General features: G+C 55.3%; 1 protein-coding gene across 3 annotated transcripts in view; it reads right to left on the bottom strand.

Moving 5' to 3' along the window:
- Positions 1-21714, bottom strand: part of SBNO2 (strawberry notch homolog 2) — a 55838-nt gene extending 34124 nt beyond the window's left edge. For all 3 annotated transcript variants that reach the window (XM_059697388.1, XM_059697391.1, XM_059697389.1), the window contains exons 1-4: positions 21597-21714; positions 8169-8360; positions 957-1018; positions 237-333 (exon numbers count right to left, since the gene is read on the bottom strand). In XM_059697388.1, coding sequence (XP_059553371.1) covers positions 237-333; positions 957-1018; positions 8169-8288 — 279 coding nt within the window. In that variant the 5' untranslated portion in view covers positions 8289-8360; positions 21597-21714. The remainder of the gene's footprint in view (positions 1-236; positions 334-956; positions 1019-8168; positions 8361-21596) is intronic.
- Between the last annotated feature and the right edge of the window lie 2056 nt (positions 21715-23770).

Below are 23770 nucleotides of genomic sequence, written 5' to 3'. Positions count from 1 at the left end.
TGTTACATGACCTCTGACCCAGCTCTCCACTTGGTGAAACTGCCTCTGACAGATCAGAACAGTGGGGCTGTAGTTCAGGCTGGCAGGGCCAAGGAGCATTGCTATTCCCCCCAAATAAGCCATATTTCCACATGGCACACGGCTCAACAGAGATTATTGGCGCCAACCTGAGATGCAGCAGGGATCCTGTGGGTAGGCACTGGGATTGAGGGGCTGCTCGAACTTGAGTCTCCTACCTGAGGAAAGTCACTCTTTGGCAGGAAGCTGGGAGTGGCGGCCGTGGGGCTGTAGCTGGTGTCTGTGCAGGATTGGCCCACAATGTTCATATAAGGGCTGGAGAGAGACAGGAAAGAAGGTGAGCTGTAGGGTGTAGTAGGGCCACTGTGCTCCCCACTCTGAGTGCAGAACAGGAGTGGGGCCACCCACGAACAGGAAGAACTCTGGTCTCTGGGAAATTCAGTTCAGAGAGGGGCCCAAGCACCCATGCCCCAGAAAAAGAGGGTCAAGCTACATGTGCTTCAAGGCTTTCCATACGCCATTCCTTGACCTGGTTTCAGGCATGCACCCCTGCAAACTCCTATTTGCCCTACAAAACCCAGCTCCTGATGCCCTCTGGAAGAAGATGCATGCCTGGTTCTTTTTGCCCCCAAAGTTTCTCACCCTCCCCCACCTATTGTCACCTCCCACAGTGGAGCCCCCCTAGCTTATCCCACCACCTCTGCCCTTTTCCCTGGTGGGTTCTCACTAAGACAAATCACAGCTGGTTGATCTCAACTGCTTCTAAGCAGCCAAGACCAGGCCCATGGCCCACTTGGCAGGAGGTTGAAGCCCTCCAGGTGCGAGTTTGCATTTTATTTAATTCATGACTACAGAACAGGAAGGCAGAGTGAAGCCCTGAGTGAGATGGGGCTATGGAATGTGGTGGGGCTGGCTGAGACCCGGGCTGAGGCACTTACTGGCTTTCACTGGAGAAGACTGGATATTGGGTGTTCCACCACGGGTAGTGTAGCATGGCGTTCTGCAAAAGAGCAAGTGCATCATAAGGGGACTCGAGGGGATGGGAGAAGAGGGAACCTGCCTCACTCACTGGGTAGGGTTCCAGTGGTCCAGAGTCAAGGCCTCCAGGGTCAGGGTACAAGCCCACCCTTGGCCCCTAGCTGGGTCACCTGGGACTCACTTAACCGCTGTGTGTCTCAGTTTCTCCACGTGCATGGGAGAACCCACTGAGACGGTTGCAACAAAGATGAAGGTATTGATCAATACACGTACAGGACCAGGTGGGGATGGGTGGGTATGGTCCCAGAATCCCAGAGGCCTGGGAAACTGTATTTAACAGCCTGCATGTTGGTGATCCAAGACCATGCTTGGCGGCTCCCCACCCCCATTCTACAAAGTGAAGGATAAGACCAGACGCAAAGCGAGATAGCGCAAGTCCCTGCAGGGCCAGGCCCCATGGGGAAGATGTGTGGCTTACCCAGGGAGATAGGACTTCTCAGAGGGGTGGGGGCAAAGGCCAGGGCAAGGGGCTTCCTCCAGCACCATGAACTGGCCCCTGCCATAGCAAAACCTTCATGGTCAAACCCCTCCTAGTCAAGTTGGTCGGGGGGGGGGGGGGGGGGAGTGTCACACTTATCAGAGCTCCCATGGGCCAAGGGAGCTACCAGCATCAGCCAACTCTGTCTGGTCCAAGAGTGTATGGGTAGGGGTTCCAAGGAACCTGCTTTGGGAAACACCAATGGGTGGCAGGAAGAGTGAGCCTGAGGTCAGTGGGTATACAAGAGGCCTTGCACTGGGATTTGACAGGACTAGCTTGAAAGTGTGGGACTGTGAACACGTCAGCCCCTCTGTACAAGGAAGTGGCATGTCCTACAATGACACACAGGTCAGTTGGGCAGGAGTCCCCTCCCCTAAAACAAGCCACAGCCTCACCAGCAATGAAGCCCACACAGGACCCCATCAGGAAGGCTGTCCCCTGGGGAGAGGCCTACTGGCTGCAGTCAGGGTCTCCAGTGGTCCCAGCTGGCCCAGCTGGATGGCAAGTCCAAGGCAGGAGCCCAGCAGATGGCAGCCTCCCACCACTTGGCCCACACAGATCCTGGTCCTTGGTAAAGTGGCTGGATGCAACTCCCTAGGCCACTGTGCCCTCCCTCTCTGAGACCCTGACCCAAATCTGGCCCAGAACCAGCCCAGATGTCTGAAACCACCACAGCGCTATTCTTCTGTGTCCCCTCCATGCCAAGGGGGGAGCCAGCCATGAATTCCCATCACTATGCCCCACCCCTGACCCCTAAGGGGCCTTCCAGTGTCCAAATGTCCAGTCCCAGAGAATCAATGCAAGAAAGAAGAGGAGAGAGACACGTCGAGACATTATTGACTGGCAGAGGCCTAGGGTAGCCTGCCCGTTCTGTTTTCGCACAGGCTGCAAACTTTAAAAATATAATAAAAAATTTGGCCCAGCCGGCATGGCTCAGTGGTTGAGCATCAACTTAGGAACCAGGAGGTCACCGGTTCGATTCCCAGTCAGGGCACATGCTCAAGTTTCAGGCTCTATCCCCAGTAGGGGCATGCAAGAGGCAGCCAATCGATTTTCTCACATCACTGATGTTTCTCTCTCTCTCTCCCTCTCCCTTCCTCTATCTAAAATCAATAAAAATAAATAAATAAATAAATAAATAAATAAATAAATAAATAATTTTGGGAAGAAGAAGCACAAGGCCTCTCCCCAGCACGAATACCAGCAGCACAAACACTCTTACAATGAATCCGCTGTGGAAGCCTCCAGAAGGAAGCCATGCTGTGGCCTGGAGAAGATGGGGTCTCCAGGAACCCCATTTCTCCCTAAGGCCCTGGTCCAAGGTCACTTAACCCCTGTGGCCCTATTTGAAAAGAGAAATAAAGCTCCAGAGGGACATGAACTTCCCAAGGTCACCAGCACTTCTGGAACATTCTACTCTAGACCAAGCTCGGCCTCCTTAGATGAACTAGCATAAACAGGACGTGTGGATAGCACCTCAGCCAGGCCAGTTCAGGGAGTGGGTGCCCATACTATGGGCTCACAAGGGGCACAGCTGGCCTGGGGGCTGTGGGTGTCTGGGGTGGGGAGGACCAAGGGGGTTGTTCATTCCCCAACCTGCTCCGCCTACACCTAGATCAGGTCTGGGGAGCCTGGTGGAGTTCCTAGGCCAGGGGACCCCTAGGTTCTTGAGGTACTCAAGGCCTCAGCAGGGGAGGCAGGGTGATGGGGGTCACTCCTGGTTTGTCTACCCAGTAACCCCAATCTCCTCCCCAGTACTCCGCTCTAGTAAGGCTGCCAATTAAGAACAACCCAGTTTGGCCCAGGTCGGGTGGCTCAATTGATTGGAATGTCGTCCCATACACCAAAAGGTTGGGGGTTCGATTCCCGATCAGGGCACACACCTAGGTTGCAGGTTCAATCCCCCCAGTCAGGACGCATATGGGAGGCAACCAATGGATGTTTCTGTCTCACATGGATGTTTTTTTCTCTCTTCCTCTCTCTCTAAAAAAATCAATTAAAGAACATACAAAACTGCCCTGGCTGGTTTGCTCAGTTGTTAGAGCGCTGGCCCTGGGATCAAAGGGTCTCTGGTTCAATTCCTGGTCAGGGGCACATACCTCGGCTGCAGGTTCCCCAGCCCTGGTAGGGGCCCATGCAGGAGGCAACCAATCGATATGTCTCTCTCACAATTTTTCTGTCTCTTTCTCTCTCTCTCTCTCCCCCCTCCCTCCCTTCCTTCGCTCTCTCTAGAAATCAATGAAAAAAATATCCTCAGGTGAGGATTAAAAAACAAGATATACACAAAACATATCCTTAGGCGAGGATTTTAAATAAATAAATAAATGAAAAAAAGGGGGAACAACCCAGTTTCAAACACCCACCCCCAGAGGTGGCACCATAAATCAGCCAATCAGAGTCTTCCTTGGGATTTTCCAGTGCAGCCAGAAATGGTGGCTCTGCCTTCTGAGGGCAGGCCCCTGGGATGTGACTGGTCCAGAGACAAGCCCCTGACTCTAGCCAGCCATTCAGAGCCTGCCTGGGATTCTCCATCTGTGGACAGAAGCTAGCCCTCTTCCTGGGGAGGGGCAGGCCTTGGGTCATTAGCCCTGGCTGCCCAGGCTACCTGTAATCTGACTAGGAAGATAAAACTCCTGCCAGGGAGGCAGATAAAATACAGAACATCTAGTGAAATTGGAATTTCTGATAAGCAACAAGTAAGTGATTTTTAGTGTGAAGTATTACATGAGACACACACAATAAAAATTATGTGTGTTTATGTGAAACATAAATTTCACTGGACAGCTGTGTTTTTATTTGCTAAATCTGGCTACTTTAGTGACACTGAATATCCCGGGGCCAGCTCCACCTCTCACCTGGTCCACTCTGCTTCCCCGTCCTGAGCTTGGTTCCACCCAGCTAGGAGGCAGAAGAAAGAAGCATGTCGCCCACACCGACTCTGGCAAACCTGAAGACTGTACAGGCCAGTAGCTCCCTGGCCAGACCTGATGTGGCCTGAGGAGCAACCCCCACAATTGGTGGCCCAAGAGGAACAGGCTGAGTGCACAGTCTGGGGAGGGGTGGCCCGGCCTTGGTCAGATAGATCTGATTGCCCAGAGGGGAGCCCAGATCCAAAGCCTTCCTTGCACCACGGTCCCTATGGCTGCCCTATATGCCAGTTTCTGAACCCCTCAGGTCCTCACAGGCTGTTCAGGCAAAGCTCACATCCTGGCCTTCTGCTGGCTTCCTGAGTCACCATAAAGGGGACGTGGCAAGAACCCACATTTCTGTCCTCGGCTACCCAGTCAGTGCACATTCTGACCCAGGAACTGTATTCCAGAAACAGCTGTGGGACAAATCAAGGAGGGGAAGGAAAACACAGGGCGCTATATATACTAACAGAAAATTGGAACCGCTTCCAAGGCCCAACACTACGGAAATAATTAAGCAAATTATGAGACACTGAGAAGGAAGAATCCTGTGTGTTAGAAGAATGGCAAGCCTGTGCTCTGAGCCTATGAAACTGGCACAATGGGTCCCCAGAAACAGACACGATGCCACTCAAGGGGTGGCATGAAGGGACAATGAAGGGGATCAGAGGAGGAACAGGAAGGTATCAGCTATGACAACATGAGCAGAGGCTCAAGAGGGTCAGGGGACATGTGGACACAGCTTCAATAAGAAGGAGAGAGGCTGAAACCGGTTTGGCTCAGTGGATAGAGCGTCGGCCTGCGGACTGAAAGGTCCCAGGTTCGATTCCGGCCGGGGGCATGTGCCTGGGTTGCGGGCACATCCCCAGCAGGAGATGTGTGGGAGGCAGCTGACCCATGTTTCTCTCTCATCGATATTTCTGACTCTCTGTCTCTCTCCCTTCCTCTCTGTGGAAAATCAATAAAATATATTTAAAAAAAAAAAAAAAAGAAGGAGAGAGATTACACCAGCTCATGGCGCGACCTGGACCCTGGAGAGGCCCTGCTGGACCTCAGCTAGGCTTTGAGCTGCAGGTGGTATATCAACTCACTGCCTGCCAGTATTCAAGGCCAACTCTGAGTAAGTTTGGATTCCATGCCCTGTCATATTAAGACATCATGTGGGCACAGCTGAGTTTGGAGGGAATTCAGGGTCCGAGTCCTCCCAGCCCTTTCTGATGCTCCGGTTGTAGGCCTGATGCCTCTCGGTGGTTTCTAGCACTAGAACCTCCACCTGATCTGTGGCCCATTTCCCAGCTCCTCTTAACCCTGAGGTTGAATCTTGCTCCCTCTGCCCACCTAGCCTTCTGCCCATCCCTGCTGCTTCTCAGGCTGTTCTCTGCCACTCAGCACCACACCTGCTCTCCTCACCAGTCTCCCCACTGAGAAATGCAGTTTTGTTGTTGTTGTTTTTTAAATACAATTTTTATTGATTTCAGAGAGGAAGGGAGAGGGGGAGAGAGATAGAAACATCAGTGATGAAAGAAAACCATTGATCAGCTGCCTCCTGCACAACCCCCATTGGGGATCAAGCCCGCAACCCAGGCATGTGCCCTTGACCAGAATCAAACCTGGGACCCTTCAGTCCACAGACTAACACTCTATCCACTGAGCCAAGCCAGCTAGGGCGAAAAATGCAGTTTTCCTTTCTACAGTGGAAGAGGAGCTCTGCTTCCACCCAGGAAAGAGATGCCAGGCCTGACTTTCTGGAGAATTCTGGACCCTTCTCCTGGGGCCACTTGTGCCTCTGTGACATGAGGGCCCAACACCTGTGATGGCTTTGTTACTTAGGCTGGCACCTGTAGTGGTTTTGTTACTTATGTTACTTACTAGAGGCCCGGTGCACGAATTCATGCACAGGTGGGGTCCCTCGGGGTGGCCTGCAGAGATCGAGCCCCAGCTCGCGCCCCCAGCCTCGCAGCCCCGCCTGGCACCTCGTTGTGGCCTGGCGCTGCCCCCTCACCTGCTCCATCATCCCACCTGCAGGGCAGTCGATCGGGGCTGGGCCCCCTGCCTGGCTCCTTCAGAGCCTGGGAGCTGGGCAATGGCTCCGCCCGCTGCTGCTGGTCGCCATCTGTGGGGCAATCAGCTAGGCCTGTGGTCGGCAAACTGTGGCTCGCAAGCCACATACGGCTCTTTGGTCCCTTGAGTGTGGCTCTTCCACAAAATACCACATGTGGGCGCGTGTATAGTGCAATTGAAACTTCATGGCTCATGCGCAGAAGTCGGTTTTCGGCCTGGGCGAGTCTATTTTGAAGTACTGTTGATATTTGGCTCTGTTGACTAATGAGTTTGTCGACCATTGGACTAGGCAATCAAGCCCCTGCTTGCACCCGCCTTGGACTGGCACGGCCCGCTCACCTGCTCCACCATCCCACCGTGGTCCCACTCTTGTCAGGGCCCATTGGGACTGGCAGTGCCTCCACTGCTGCCTGCTGCCAGCGCCGCATTGCCCGCCATGTTCCACACCGTCCCATGGTGGTCAGCACATGTCATAGCAAGCGGTTGAATTCCCAATCAAACGCCCAGTCAAACAATTTGCATATTAGGCTTTTATATATATAGATTTCAGTTGTTAAAACCTGGGAGCAACCTTCAGGAGGTGATGGATAAAACTGTGGTCCATCCAGACTACGGGACATTACTCAGCACTAAAAAGAATGAGCTATGGAGCCATGAAAAGGCATGGAAGATCCTGAAATGCATATTATTGAGTGAAGGAAGCCAATCTGAAAAGCCTGCATACTATATGGTCCCAACTCTGGGATATTCTGAAAAAACAAACAAAAAAAAACCCTCAGGCTCAGAGCACAGACTTGTCATTCTTCTAAGAAGGATACCAGGGTTGGAGAGGGATACCCAGGCAGAGCACAGAGGGTTTTGGGGCAGTGACACTACTCTGAATGATGCTGTAATGGTGGTTCATTGTACATTTGAACCAACATATAGAGTGTCCAAGAGAGAACCATGATGTCCACTGTGGATCACAATGTGTGTCAATATTGGCTTCTCTGGCCTAGCTGGTTTGGCTCAGTAGATAGAGCATTGGCCTGTGGACTGAAGGGCCCTGGGTTCGATTCCAGTCAAGGGGACATGCCCAGGTCGCAGGCTCGATTCCCACTAGGGGGCGAGCAGGAAGCAGCCGATCCATGATTCTCTCTCATCGATGATGTTTCTATCTCTCTCCCTCCCTCTCCCTTCCTCTCTGAAATCAATAAAAATATATTAGCTCTAACCGGTCTGGCTCAGTGGATAGAGAGTCGGCCTGCTGACTGAAGGGTCCCAGGTTTGATTCTGGTCAAGGGTATGTACCTTGGTTGCGGGCACATCCCCAGTAGGGGGTGTGCAGGAGGCAGCCGATCAATGATTCTCTCTCATCATTGATGTTTCCTTCTCTCTCCTCTCTCCCTTTCTCTCTGAAATCAATACAAATATATTTTAAAAATATATAGTCTATTGAATTACAAAGAACAAATATTGAAGAAAAATAAACAACCATGACCCACTGCAGGGGTCCCAGTCCCACAGGTGAAGGTAGCCACTAGGCCCAGGTAGCTCCCCGAGGGCCAGTCATGATCTTTGCAGAAGAAACCGAGTAGCTCACAGTGAGGAACTTGGTGGCAGACAGGATTCCCCGCTGAAGGCAGTGTCCCACCCCAAGGTCAATCCTGGGGGGAGGGGCTCACCTGGACGCTGGGCCCACACCGTGGGCTCTGCAGAGGTGACAGGCTGCACATCATGTTGCCAGCTGGCTGGGCTTCATGCTGTGGGAACTCCCTGTCCATGGTGGACCCCACTGCCAGCATCAGGCAGCTCCTCGACCTGGGCCACGGGGGCGTCTATCTGGGCTTCTTGCTCCAAGGTGGAGGCATCATGAGCTGGGGAGAGACACGACATGTCCTGAGGTCAGCCTCTAACCTCAGCGGGCAAAGACCCCTTCCCTAGGGACAAGGGACAGTGGGTGAGGGACAGCTAGGCAGGGCTTACACAGAGGGATCAGCCCTCCCTCTCCCCTGGCTCTGCCTCAGCCACAGGGCCCCATGGGCCATGCACCGCACCCTCACCCACCTGACTACCCCACCTCAATGGGAGGATGTGAGCGGAGGCTCCCCAAACACCACAGTGGTGCCGGGGATGCCCCTTAGTTCCCAGCCTCTCCCCAGCAGCTATTCTGGGGAGGGGGCCCCTTAGAATTCAGGGCAGAACCCCCACTTGGCCTCCATGCTCAAAGCCTATAGGGGGCCCCACCCACTACCCTGGCCCCCCCCACTGGGGACACTGGGTCTGGACCTCTGGGGGGATGAGGGCAGCCTCTTCAGCAAGGCCAGCTGACCCCACTTCATTCCCTCCCTGCTGGTCACAGCACCATCTCAGGCAGCCTGGCCCCCCAAATAACAAATATGTGGGCTCTAAAGAGCACTCCTGATACCCACATAGAGAGCCATGAGCTCTGGGACCCCTGATATGAGGGGTGACCCCTGAGGACCTGGCTTTGTGACCAGCACATATGCCTGGGAGGCAGAGTCCAACCAGCTGGCACCTCTGAGTTGGGGATGCCTACCAGGCCCATGGGCCAGCCCTGCCCCTCTGTAGCCATGAGAGGCTTCCAAGAGGGTCTCTGGGGAGTCAGGGCCAAGCTGAGCCAGGAAGAGTTCCCCAGACCTGGTTCGGAATAAGGACACACAGTGTTCCCACTAAGAATGTCCCCATTCTTTAGGGCAGGCATACCGGCCAGGAAAAGGCACAGGAGTGACCCTAGCTCCCCATGACTTCCACCTTCCCTGTGACAGAGCACCCCCACCCTGGGCCCCACCCCTCACTATGAGCAGGGACCCTAAGCGGGCCAGCATGCTCCTCAGGAAAGAGGCCACCTCAGGACATTAATCACTCAGGGAGGCAGGCAGGAAGGGGAGGCAGCCGCCACTCCCAGCCAAGCCCTGAGTGAAGAAATCCTAAGGACTTCCAGTAATCACAGTCGAAAGAGCAGCTTGTGCAATCCTGGGGGGGGGGGGGGGGGGTTACTCTGTATCCTGCTGGCCATGCACCCCTCATCCTTCGGCCCTGCTCCAGCCTCCGCCCTCAGGCTCTCAGGCTCATGTCTGCTGGCAGGATAACCTTTCCCACACCCCCCAGAGGCCTGGACCCTGGGAGATGCCAGTCACCTCCAGAATGCACCCTCTAGGCTCCCGCAGACCAGACCTGGTGGGACACAGGCTTGGACGCTGCAAGTGGGAAGCCCTGGGATTGCCTGCGATGAACACACACCTACTCTGATTGTGGTCTTGGCTGGTATTTATAAAAGCTCTGGGGTCAGGCAGACAAGTTGAAGATTTGAATGGTTGGATAATTGGGCACCTCGGGGCACCCTGGCTCCTGAAGCCTCCACCTGCTTATCTGGAGAATGGGTTGGTTGGTCAGGGCTCTGTGGACAAGGCTCATCAGGCCCTTAGCAGAGCCAGAGGCCTCTGCAATCTGGTGGCCCCAGGAATTGCCTTGCTTCAGGGACATACCTTAAGGAAAAGTGTGCTCTCAGCACCTGGGACAGCAGGCAGGTGGAAACCACCTCTACTCAACAGAGAAAGCTCACAAAGCTGACCAAAGGCACTGGCTGGCTCACTCTTGTCCCGTCTCTGCAGCAAACACTCAGGACAGGACATGTCCCTGGCCCAAGACTCTCCCCACCACGGCTCCCCCTTACAGCAGCCACATCCCCGAACAAAGCAGACCCCGATCTACACAGGGTGCTTCTGGGCCGTGACCACAGGGCTCGCTGCTTCCTTGGAAAGCACTGTCCAAAGCCTGCAGCCAACGAGCATGTGGGGTGGGGGTGTCACCACGGTTGGCCCTCAGGTTGCACTGTGCCCAAGGGACTCACACCCGCAGCATATCCCCCCCTCCCCACGCTCACTCCTCATCCATGTCCTACTGGCCTGCATGGCTCCTCCTGCCCCTCCAGAGCCCCAGAAGCCCCTGTCCCAGGAACCAGAATCAGTCGTGTCCACAAACCCCTCATGGAACCTGTTTGGCAGCCCTAGAAGGCTCAAGCACTATGTCCTCCTTCACCCATGGTCCAGCCATCACATTCCTTCAGAGAAAGAGGTTTGTCACCTGTGCGGAGGCTCCAGGCTCCACTGGGAGCCAGGACCCAAAGGACTGAGACCCAGGGAGCTAAGGTCCTGGGGAGCATGTGCATCCTCTCCTTTCGCAGACAGAGTTAGGGTTCCCTGGAACACATAGCAGGCGGGTATGGCTGCTTAGACATCAGCAGTTCCTCAAATAGTTAAACCTAGTCGCCACAGATTAAGCAATTCTGTTTCTAGGTGTCCACCCAGGAGAAAGGAAGACTCCTGTCCACATAAAACCTGGACCTAGATGTCCATAGTGACGTGATTCACAACAGCCAAAAAGCAGAAACAACCAAAGTGTCCACAGCTAATAAATTGACAAACACACTAGAACACCGATTTTCAACTGGTATGCCACAAGATTTCTTAAAACATGCAATACCTGACTATTTAGTCAGGGGCACCGACCTCTTTTCCCTTAGAATGTCAAATAAAAATGATTACAACAGCCAACACAACAGCAGCCGTCCAGTATGAATGAATCAAAATTATAATTAATTTTGTCAGATCGGCAAGAAATAGATGTTTTGGTGTGCCACAGAATTTTAGCCATTAGTTTATGTGTGCCACGAGATGAAAAGGGCAAAAATCACTGCACTAGGGATATTACTCAGCCATGAAAAGGAGTGGAGCACTGACACTCGCTGTAACACGGATGAACCTGGAACATGAGAGTTGGTGAGAGAAGCCAGACACAAAAGGCTAGAGTGTGTGATTCCATTTATGTGAAATGTCCAGAACAGGGAGACCCACAGAGACAGGAAGTGGGTGAGTGGGTGCCAGGTGTGGGAGAGGAGGCTGGGAAGGAAGGAGGGACACTGTGCCCACTACCATCCACAAGCCACCAGAAGCCATTCCTATGGTGCCCCTTCCTCCAGTGCCCAGGACCAACATCACCTCTCAGTGCCCTGGTGCCTCCACAGTGTCAGGCTTCCTGCTCCCCTGTCCCCCCAAACACAGGCTGTACCATCCCCTCACTTTCTGGCCTGTTAACTGCCACTGCCCCACTCCTTAGTCCTGAGCTCTGGACCCTGCCCCCAGCCCCTGAGTGTGAACATGTCACGTCTCAAAGGGCACCCACCCGAGGGGGCACAGTGTGGGATCTTGGGGCACGAAGATCAGAGCCGGTGTGCAGTGGGCCTGGTGAGTATTTTTAGATGCAAGCCTCATTACAGAAGCGTCAGTGCTCTCGGCAGGTAGGGGCCTGCAGTCGCCATCATGATTTATGTTCACAGGATTTCCTTTTGAGATCAGGTTTTCATGAGTCATCACAGAAGACAAAGATCAAGGAATCAGTGGCCTGCACACGACCATTCGCGGTGGAAGGTTTGGGAAAGCCTGAGCCCCAGGACAGGCCAAGGGTCTCACCTCATACTGAGCTGTTGTGTTGGTTCAGCCCCCAAACACACTCCATCTGCCCAGACTCTCCAATTGGTGCCTGGACCTGCTGGCCACTCGTTACCTATTCTGTGTCCTCCCAGGCCAGGGCGAGGCTGTCCCCCTGGAACAACATCTGTGGCTGGCAGGGACATGCTGGAATGGACAGTAGCCATTCCCTCCTTCAGGCTCCAAGTGAGGGCCCTGAGACCCAGACAGAGCGGAGCAGGAGCTGGCCAGGGCTCCACGAGGCTCAGCTATTAGGACAGAGGCCCCAGTGGTTCCTGAGGCCTGGCTGGGCCTGACTTGGCAGACCAGGACTGTCTGGGGGAGGGCCGTCAATGAAGCTGACAGAGCTGGGTGTAGGGAGCCCTCTCCTTGCCTCACTATTCAGGCCCAGTCTGGGGTCAGTCCTTAATGAGAGACCCAGAAAGGAAAAAGAGTGGGGGCATCCTGAAGAGGTTGCCCTGCTCCTAGATGGAGGTGCTGGGCCGAAATAGGGCATGCTGGAGTCAGGGGGAGAAATGGGCAGCTGTAGGCAGAGGGGTCAAGCCAGCAGAGATCAGCGTGGGGTGAGACCCAGCAGCCTGACTTGGGGGCACCAGCTCTGTACTAAGGTCCTGCCTGGGCTCAGCTCAGCTCTTCCAGGACCCCCAATGGGGCATTTGCTCTTCCAAGACCTCCAATGGGGCACTCGCACCTGGACAGCCACCTCCATGGATGGGCTAGACCCAAGGACAAAAGGAGATTGTGAGGGGAGGGTCCTGAGGGATGTGACAGCTGTGGCTCTTTCCTTACCAAAAGCCTCGGGAGCCCATTCCTTAGCTACTGACCACTGAGGAATACTTGGGTCAGATGCATGGGGACAAGGCAGCAAAGGGAGGACACAAGACCAGGGTGAGACCCCAAGGCTCAAGGGCCAACAAAGGGATGGACACCAGCTGGGAATAATAGGGGATCTGGGACTTGGGAAGAGAAGTGGTTCAGGAGGAAGGGGGGGTGGCCAGAGGAGGTGTACTGGGGCAATCAGTGTCCACCAAACTCACATCCACTGGGAACCTTTGAATGGATCCTTATTAGGAAATTTGTAGGTGAAATTAGTTAAGCTGGGGTCACGCTGGATCAGAGTGAGCCTAATACAAACTGGTATCTTGCTCCTCCCCCCACCCCCGACCCCCAGATTTGGACACAGACACGCGGAAGTAAAGCCATGTCAAGATGGAGCAACAAGCTAAGTGACACCTGGAGCACCCAGAAGCTGGAAGAGGCAGGAAAGACTCTCATAAGGCCTTCAGAGTGAGCATGGCTCTGTGGCACCTACATCTTAGACTTCTGGCCTCTAGAACTGGGAGAGCACAAATCTCTGTGATTTCAGCCACCCAATGTGTGGTCAGTAAAACTGTACCAGGAGGCAAACCCCAGCTGGAGCCACCCTGACCCCTGGCCCAAATCCCTGTGATGCCTGGGGACCAGAACCTCCACTGACTGGGGCCAGGTTGGCACCAAGCATATGACCTCAAATTTCTACAAAGCCCCAAGAGGTGTCTGGAACATGGCAGCTCTGGGATGCCAAAGATGGCAGGGGCCCCAGCCCCAGGCACATGCTGGGCGGGCGGGAGTGGGGAGCCCATCCCTCTGGGACAAGAAGAACAAGGTGGGCCACAAGGAAGCCCCATCTGAGAGTGCAGGACGACAGACTGAACTTCCAGTTCTGCACTCAATGTGGTAAAAGGTAGCCTACAGGACCCCAGGACTCCCTTCTGGCCCCCACCTGGGTGGAACTCACACACTTCACCCACAGAGGGTGTCTGAACTAATGCAACCATCTTTTGCAAAACCTCCCAACCCGTTAGACATGAAGCCCCTGTCCCCCATGCTCCAGTTCAAGACACCAGGTGGCCACCCAGCAGGACAGGGACCCCACAGCTCCTCTCCAGGCTGAGGAGGGAGATTGTTCAACTGATACCCTGGCCCTGAACACCTGGCTGAACAGAGGACCGGTAAGCAAACAATGAATGGAGGAGACTCAGGTGAGGGGGCGACCGCACAGCCTGTCACCCCAGCCTTCACTCCCAAGAGTGAAAGCTGCAGAGTTGGACCATGTGGGACAAGCAAGGGGGGGGGACACTCACTGTGACTCCACATGCCACCCCAGGGACAATGCTACTGGCATAGGAGCCCGGGACAGTGGACAGGTACATGCCGAAGGATAGACCCAACTGGCAAAGCACGCAGCGAGTGTTGATGCTCCCCCTACACACACACACCTCTGACAGGCAAAGAGCCAGAAGGGAAAGAAGGCCCATAGGAGAAACTGCACCTGGGGAAGCAGAACCCAGCCATTGGTATTTGGTGAAACAGACACTTATGCAGAAAAGGAGACCCTCAGACTAGGTTCCAGGGGCACCTATTAGGGCTAACCTTGGCTGGCTGTCTCCAGCCAATGCATCTGCCAACTGTGGGCCCACAGACCCACCCACTTGTCCAGGACAGACCAGCTGGCCACTGTGATGGTCCCATGCAGGGCAAGGCGGAATGATGATGTTCTGACAGCTGTTTGGTGAGGTGGGTGCTTTATAAAGCAACTTAGATTCCAGGGCAGCCTCTGAGTTTATAAGGACACAGCAGAGTTGTGCAGCCTTCAGGAGGCCTAGCATCTTCGTGCGGGCATCCTCTTCTGGTAAATGCCTACTGAGGTCTTGTGCTTGCTTGTGGTCTTTAGAGTTTTAGACACGCTGAGCTTGTGGTCTCCTCTGACCTCAGGTCTTCTTCTCCTGAATAAATGTTAAGCCAAATCCCCCCTGGTTCTGACCTCCTGGTCCTTTGACACCTACTTGAGCAGTCTTCTGGAGTCCATGCAGAGAGTGGACTGTCCCTTCTGCCACTTGCTGCTGTCCCTATTTGATGTTGGGCATTCCTTGGGCTGGCCAGCATGCCAGGTCTTTCTACCCAATTCCTCCGAGAGCCCCGAGCAGCTACTACTCAACACTAATCCTAGGTGAGTGGTCTGAGCAGTCAGCACTCTCCTTGGTCTCCTTCTGTCCATCTTGGTGCCAAGAACATCATTAGGGGCCTTTGTCCCAGCCTGAAGGGCATCGGTGTCCTACAGGAAGAGGAGGTCCTTCCTGGCTTTGAGCTGGGTTAGACCCTGTGCCCTCTCTGGGGAAAAGGCAGAGGCCCCCAAATCACAGTAGCAAGAATCCCAAGACCTATCAACAGAACCTGGGCCCATTTCTCTCTTTTTTTTTTATCCTTACCCAAGGATATTTTTCCATTGATTTTGTTTGTTTGCTTATCCTCACCTGAGGATACCTTTCCGTTGATTTTTAGGGAGAGGAAAAGACAGAGAAACATCAATGTGAGAGAAACACATAGATTTGTTGCTTCCTGCAGGAGCCCTGACCAGCGCCCAGGCCAGGGAGGAGCCTGCAACCAAGGTACTTGCCCTTAACCGGAATCGAACCCGGAAGCCTTTGGAATGCAGGCCAACACTCTATCCACTGAGCCAAACTGGCTAGGGCTGGATCCGTTACTCTTGCCATGACGAGTGACCACAAACTTGGCAGCTTAAAATGGCACAGTAGGCCCTCCCACAGTTCTGTGGGCTGAAAGTCCAGGCCAGACCGCCACCTCAGCCCTGGGGCTCCCAGGCCAGGCTCTATGCTGCGTCCTCTGGGGAAAAGCTGTTTCTGAGCTCACGTAGCTGCCAGCAGGGCTGGGTCTTGGCTTTGGAAGGCCGCCTGCCCATGTCCCCTCCCCCGCGATGTTCTGCCCCCATTTTCACAGGCAGCAGCAGCACATGTGTCCCCTCAAACTTCAAGTCTCTCACTTCTCTTCAGCCTCCAGTGGAGAAAGTTCTCCGCTTATGAGGTCCCTGTGACGACACTGGGCCTCCCAGGAATCCACAGTCACCCCCATCTCAGGATCTTCAACTTGATTCCATCTGCAAAACCCCTCTGCCACATGAGGTGACATGTCCGCAGGTCCCAGGACCAGGATGGGGACAGCTGTGGGGTGTTACTGAGATAGGACACAGCTCAAGAGTAGACCAGCAGGCAGCAAGCACCCCCCCCCCCCCAGTGACAGGCTCTGGGGATGAAGGTCTTGCTCCCCATAGATGCAAAGCCCACGTGGCCCCTTCTCCCGGAAGCCTCCCCAGGGCCCTTGGAGGGGCCGGGCAGTGGGGGGCCGGCTGGCGCAGGAATGTGGTCCAGGCTTCCAGAAGGGCTGGTTTTTCAAGAGAAGCGGCAAGTCCGGATTTGGAGAAATCAAGTCTGATTTCTCAAAACTGGAAGTCCAGCCATCATGCCCAACCCTCCCTGTGGGGCACCTTCCTCCAAGTTCCCACGGTGCGAACAGCGGAGCTTCCCAGACCCTCTGTTACTACCCACTACTCCTCCAGGGCTGTCCCTTACAGCCCCCCATATCTACTTGGGATCTCATTCACCCTGAGTCCCCCAAAATTAGTGGGTCAAGTTCCTGGAGGGCCAGAATCTAATGAACACCGTCGTCCTCCCCCCCCCCACCCCCCCGCCAGCTCACATATATGCTGGGACACCAGGAGAGGCTCCCACACCCTGTGTCACCAGCACCCACCCTAGGCTGGGTGGGGGCAGGAAGGGGCCCTACACCCCCACTTTACAGCCTCCAGGGCACCTTCCAAAATGCCAAGACCATCCCAGACCCTGGAGCAGCCCTGCTGAGCTCTGGCCACACAAACTTGGCCACAGGAGCAGCCAAGGGCATGAAGGAGCCTGAGCGCAATTTCCCCACCGACGCCTGTGCTGTCCCAGTGCCCGGGAGGGAGCCTTTCCTCAGTTTACCTCGTGTGGGGTGGAAGATGCCTTCTTGCTATGGCCAGACTCAGAGCCCTGGGCGGCAAGGACAGCAGACACTCCCAGTGCCTGTGGGCCATCTCTGCTGCAGATGAGTCAGGGCCATAAAAGTTTACTGCCCGCTAGGACCCCAGCCGGACCCCTCCTTCCCACCATGGACGCTTCCTGTGTCAGCGACCTTTCACCCTCAGGGTGGACTCCCAGGAAATGGGGGACAGACAGCCTTCCTGGTGGGTGTGGACACTCCGCTTCCAAGACCTTGGAGCAAAAGGATTGAGGCCTCTTTCAGTTTCACTTGGTATTTATCCTAAGAGGACTGAGGCCAATCTGACCGGAAACTGGGGGTCTGGTCTACACGCCCACTGAGAAGCACAATGTGGCTAGAGGTTACCTCCGGAGCATGTTCTGGAAGTTAAGGGAACTCTGCCTAAGCACAGCCTGGGAAGGTTTCCTGCTGCAGGTGACATGCTCAGAGGTGTCAGAACATCAGAGACCATAAGCGAACCTTTCCTTCACCACCTCGCTGGCCTCCCTGGGCTGTGTCCCTGCCATTGACACCATGGACACTCCTTCTGCCCTGTGTGTAGCAGAGGAGGGGACCCTCTCCCCCAGCGACTGACCCAGGAAGAGTTACACGTAAATGGGTGACTTGGGGAGGGAGGGGCGCTCAGCATTGACTCTCTGGGATCACTCTCCTCCCTGCTGTCACCTGGCCTCAGTGGTGGGAGGGTCCCAGCCAGCCAATCAGGGAAACCTACAGGAGGCTCACAGAAGTGCCAGCCCTCAACCCACCACCTCCCACGGAGTAACCTTCGGGGAGGAGGTGCTCTCTGAGCCCCCCAACCCCACCCACTCGCATCCCACCCCACGCCCCTGTACCATGAGTCCAGATCCCCTAGGACCACGTCTTGCAGGATGCACTGGTTCGGGACAGAGTAGGGGCTTAGTGAGGGGCGGGGAGCTTTGTTCACCTTCCATAAAACAGATAGCACCTCCTCTGCCAACCCCGCGTGGGGCACAGAGAAGACGCCTGGCAAACCATCCAGTACCCATGTATGAGCTGGCAGCGGAAGGCAGGCTCAGCCCACCCATGTATACATGCACCCACCCCAGGCCATAGCATGTGAGCATCAGAGGGGGAAGGACAGGATGGACTTTCTTTCTTTTCCTTTTTTAACACTTTGTTTTGTAGAGACACAATTCACATGTCACATGCTTCAGCCATTACAATGCACATCTCAGTGGTTTCTAGTACATTCACAGGGTTGTGAAACCAGTATCACTATGTAGTTCCAGAACATTCCATCACCCTAAAAGAGGCCCCATTCCCATCTACAGTCACCTCCATCACCCTCCCAGTCCCTGAATACCACAAACTCACTTCCCAAATCTGTGGATTTGCCTGTTCTCAACATTTTACATAAATGGGATCACACACTGTGTGGCCTTTTGTGTCTGGCTTATCAATGAACATAATTTTGAAGATTCATCTACGTTTTAGAATACAAACAACAGGTCTTGTCTCGGCCACCACTGTCAAGCCCAGGGCAACAGGTGATGGAGCCCCAGCATCAGAAACCACAGTTCAGGCCCTCACTTGAGTCACCCGCCTGCTAGCAGAGCAGCCAACCCTCCCAGTGAGAAAAGCAGGAGACCTCAGAGCAGTTGTCACCATCGGCAGGATGGCAGGACGATAAAGGAAGTTTGCTTTCTGTCTTAGCTCTGCTCAGGCCACTCATGTGGGACTGACCTGCCAGTGGCAGGACAAGGGAGAGGGTAGTTCCAAAGGACAAGGACTGGAGATTCCTCTCAGGGGAGAGGTGACCTACACTTGCTAGGCACTCAGGGACACCAGCACTTGAGGCCAAAGCTAGGTGAGCAGTATCCAGACCAGGCCTAGACTGGGTCTGGGTGACCGCACTCTCTGGCTACACCCAGCAGAGGTCAGTTGCTGGGGAAGAGGGTCCCCTCCTCTGCTACACACAGGGCAGAGACCGCACTCTCTGGCTATGCCCAGCCTTCCTGCAGTGTGACCACGCTGCCCTATGCTGGGGAAAAAGTGATGGAGATGTGCCAAACCTGTCCACAATGAACCGCACACACACACATGCACACATATGTGCACTCATGTATGACACATATGCTTGCATCCAATCTCAAGTGTACACATGCAACCCACCTGCACACCCAAACCTGCACACTCATACACACAAGAGCCCACTCATGCATACATGCATACAACAGACATGGACACAAACATGCATGTACTCAGCACAAAACACACACATGCCCACATACAACATGCAGTGTGACCTACATTTTCATATAAAACCTGCACCTGCATACACATTCAGACCCTGGGATTGTATTGGCACCATGGGAAGCTGCCGTCCTAACTCAACCATGTCAGCCTCGTGCTGTGTTTACACTCTGAGATTACGTTACTCCCTCCCCCCCCCATGCTGGCAGTAAAGGCAGAGGCCATCCTGGGGGGTGGCCGCCTCCGGGGACCTGAACACAGTTGCCTCTTTATTCCCGACCAAGCTCTCTCATGCGGCCAGAGTCCTGAGCTGGGTCAGCAGTTCTAGCCAGCCCTGGCTGGAGGGGCATCTGAGACTGCTAAAACAGAGCTGGGCCTGCCCGGATTGGTCAAACCCCTGGGGTGGGACGGGGGTATGAGCTGCAGAGGTCTGGCTGTGGTTTTGCCCAGGTGGGGGCAGTGACTGGCCCAAGATCACACAGCCTGGAGAGCACTAATCCTGGGCTGCCCACCTGCAGCCTGCCTTGCCAGCCCCAACTTGAAAACCAATGGCCTTCCCTAGAAACCCAGGCCCTTGTCTGACTCCAGGACTTCCCACCCTCTGTGAGAACATAGATGTCTCTCCCACACACACACACACATACACACACTGGGCAGGTCCTCACTCGGGTCCTCACTCCAGGCAGGTGTGAGCAGATGTCTGCTAAGACACTCAGCTAAACAAAAGCACCTCATGTCTTCTAAAACTCCGGAGCACCTTCGCCCAGGTACCAGCACTGGTTTTCCCTGAGGACAGCACTCACACGGCTCCTCAGGGTCCGATGGGCACCTGCATGTGTCTCCCCCACCATGGAGGACCCTGGGCCCCCCTCCCCTGGTCTCACCCACCCATCAGCCCAGATTTCACAGTGTTCTCCACAAGGACTCAAGGCAGAAGGCACTACAAGGCCAGTGGCCCCAACCAGACAGCAACCACCACCACTCCTGGGGCCTCCCCTGGGAAAATCCAGGGTGCTTGGAAGAAAGGACACAAACTGGCTGACCAATGGGGTCCCAGGTCTCAGTCGCAAAGAAAGCGCCACTCCTCTGCTCACAGGGTCCGAAAGGGCACATTGCCCCCAGCAGGGAAAAGCCACTGCAGGGTACTGCCTGGCCGGGAGAAGGGGCCAGCCTCACAGCTGCTGGCTGAGGCCGGCCTCCAACCCGTCTCTGGGGTTTCAATGCCTGTGACAGGCAGCCTTTCTGCCCTCCAGGGGCTGTGGAGCCTGGCCCCCCAACCCCCAGGCCCAGCCCCATTTGCCTTGAACCTTTCTGAAGCGCCTACTGGGACAGACTCACCATGCCCGGCAGCAGGTAAGCAGGTTCCCGGCTACATTCAGTCCACCACCAGCTCCCTTGTTACACCCTGAAACACTCACCACCACCCCCAAAACTGCCAGCAAGCTTCATCACAGTCAGCTTCCAACCAGGAGCTCTCCCGTACTCCGTGCAAGCAGATGGCTCTAAACCCAGCCTGGGAGGCTAGTGCACAGGGAGAAAGGACAGCAGGGCAAGTGGGTCCAAGGCAAATTCAGGGAAGCAGACGCCGGGTTTGCCCTAGACTAGACACACCTTTTACTCAATTCTTTTTCCCTTTGTGGAATCTTCATAATGTTATGCAGGGAGACACCCCACCGCCTCCCTGGCTCCTGCCTGCCTGGCTGTCCACGCCCAGTCCCTCCAGGCCCCACCAGCCTCCTGCTCTGGGGTTCTGAGTTGCTGGGAAGCTCTGGTGGGCAGGACCCGCCTGGCAGCCTTGCCTTCCCCATCCACCCACACAGGCTGCTCCTCCGCTCACCTGTGGGGTGGGGGCCACCCTTGCACCTCCACCCCCACCCCCGCCCTGTCCTTGTCTGCCGGGTTTCATTACCAACTCTGGGTGACACTCCCACCCCACATGCTCTGCCAGGTCAGCTGGTACCAGCAAGACCCTATCCCAGAGCGAGGGTGTCTGCCCTTCTTGGAGCGCTGGAGGGTCCAGGGAAACTCCAAGGAGTCTGGGGTCAGGAGTCACCAAGATGGGTGAGATCGGGGCCCCTCCGAAAGGGAGGGGCTGGGGTCCCGGAGGTTGAGGGCCACCAGAAGGGAGTCGCGGAGGAGATTAGGCAGTGAGGGACACAGGTTCTGGGATGTCACCGCGATGTATGGACTTAGGAGTCACCAAAGAAGTAAAGTTCGGGGTCAGCAAAAAGCACGGGATAGCGGGTCATCAAGAAGGAAGGAGTCAGGGAATCACCGCCGAGCTGGGGAGGGGCTCGCCGCTCCGGCGCGTCGGGCTGGGGTCAGAGAGCAGCGCAGGGTCGGGGGTCGCGGGAAAGGGCGGGGACAAGCCGCCGCGCTCCCCCCGCCCGCCCCGCGACTCCCGGAATCCCGGAAACCCCGGCCCGGCGAGCCCGGGCCAACGCGGGCCGGGGAGCGAGACTCGGGCCAAGCAGGGGCGGCGGGGGAGGACCGGGGGTCGGGCTGGACGCACCTCACCTCATAGCCGGGTCCGGCCGCCTCCGGTTCTCTGAGCTTCGCCGCGGCCTGGCTCACTTCCTGGTTCCCCTGGCGCCATCTTGGGGACCGGGCACTTCCGGTAATGTCGGGGGGCGGGGCCTGGGTGGGCGGGGCCTTGGCGGGCGTGGCGCGGCTCCTGGCTCCCGAGCCTGATGAGGGGCTGGCACGCTCCGTAGGCTCTGAATTTCAATTCCGACCCCGCCACCTACTGTTGAGACCCTGGCGCGGAGCTTACCCTTGCGAACCTCGGTTTCCTCCTCTATAACATGAGTTTAGGACCAACCACTCCGACTTCCTGGCTGTTTGTGCGGACTGTGCCCTCAGCACTCGCACCCCTGACCGTAAGCCACTGGGGTTCTTGTACAGCCCAGATCTTGCCTGGAAAGCCCCTCCTCAGAGACTTCCTTGCAACCATCTGAAATGGCCCCTGACCACCCAGTCATGCTCCCTCCCTTGATCGCCTCCCCATCAATAGTAGTCGGCTCATTGATCTGTTTCCCATCCCAATAGGCGTTCTAGGACCCGCCCTCGACACCCCACACGGAGCCTGTCACTTGGGTGTCTGTTGTGTGTGGGGGGGGAGGTGTCTCAGGGGCCCCCCCGGAGAGAGAGCGGAATCCTCTTGTGCAGGACCTGAGGGTTCTGAGTGGCTCCCTTCCCATTAGGGCTTCCAGGGGCTGAAACATGAGATTTGGGGCACTGCCAAGAAGAGGGTGGGGCCAGGCTTTGGCACAGAAAGCAGTTTTCCTGTGACTTGAGCCCACCGGACTCACTGTGGGGTGGGCTGGCTGGTTCAGGCAGATTCAGTGCAGGAGGCACAACTCCCTCCCCAGGTAGGTTATCAGCAGTGAAGGGGCTACAACTCTTTCCCTGGACCCACCTTACCACCAGCCAGTGCCTCTTGAACCCATTCCAACCCCCTGAAATGACAAGTCACCTCTCCATGTATTTATTTATTTATTCAGTGAACTCTAATGGATGCTACTTTGTGCCTGGCCTTGAGCTGAGCAAAGCTGGGGCCCGAGAGAATGCAGTTCTCGGCCCTGGCCTCAGGAAGCCCCCAGATTAGGGGAGACAGAGCCAGACACTCTCATCTGCAAGATCAGGCCTGGGGCCCAGGGAGGTGTGATGTCTCTGCCTAAGGCATCATGGAGGGTTGCAGGGAGGAGGGGATATTGATGCTAGGGCTTTGAAGTTTAAGTAGGAGTTTGTTAGACACACAAGAATAGGAAGGGTAGTCCAGGCAAAGTATAAAAGCTGTTCAAATGACTGGTCTGGTAAGGGAGAAGAGTATGTTTAAAACCTGTTTGCCCTACAAAACTCAGGCCAAAGACCCACTGTGTCCAAGCCCACAAGCACAAGAGAGCAGATGGGGAAACTGAGACCCAGATAGAAGTGATTTATCCAGAGTGAGTATTGCTTTGGCAATCTGGGTTCTAACCCTGACTTTGGAACTGTTTTTCAGAACTAATCAAAATAAATCCAACTGAGCAACAGGCACTGAAGATTCAAAAGGGTGAACAAGCAGATTTGGGGGATGGAGGGTGCCCAGCTGCATTTTCCCAGGTCCTCCTACACAACACCAACCACACAATTTTCAGGGACCAATGAGGAATGACAATGCGGGGCCCCTTGTTCAAAAAGGGTTCAGAATTTTAAGGTGGTGGCAGCAGAGATTAAACTGAACCAAGGCTCCTGACCCCTGAGTGCAGGGCCTGAGTGAAATTCAAGTCCCTCAGAGGCAAGGACTGGTGTTACCTACATTTCGCTAGTGGGGAAACTGAAGTGCAGAACTGAGTGGCAAGCAGGCGTGGACTTGAACTCTGCCAGGTCTACCTTGGGAAACCATGAGGTCTTTACCGTCTTTACCGGTAATTTCGCCTGAAGTGGGGGCAATTTGCCCAAGCCAGGGTGGGTCCAGCCATCTCATGGAGGAATCTGCCAAGTCTGGGGATGTCTAGAGAATTAGTCAGATTCGGGGATTTCCAGGGAATCGCATGAGAGAGCAGAAGGGACACAGTTCTGGAGCTCTAGCCCCAGCCCCGGTGCAGCTATGTTTTCACGCTATGAGGCCCTAGAAAGTTACTTAATCTCTCTGTGCCTCTGTCTCCCCACCGGTAAAGTGGGGGTGATGATGATAACAGTAGTTGCCT

Source organism: Myotis daubentonii, chromosome 5 (assembly GCF_963259705.1).
Source record: "Myotis daubentonii chromosome 5, mMyoDau2.1, whole genome shotgun sequence".
NCBI lineage: Eukaryota > Metazoa > Chordata > Mammalia > Chiroptera > Vespertilionidae > Myotis > Myotis daubentonii.
Note: the sequence above shows the minus strand (reverse complement) of the source record. Positions and strands in the feature narration are given on the sequence as shown.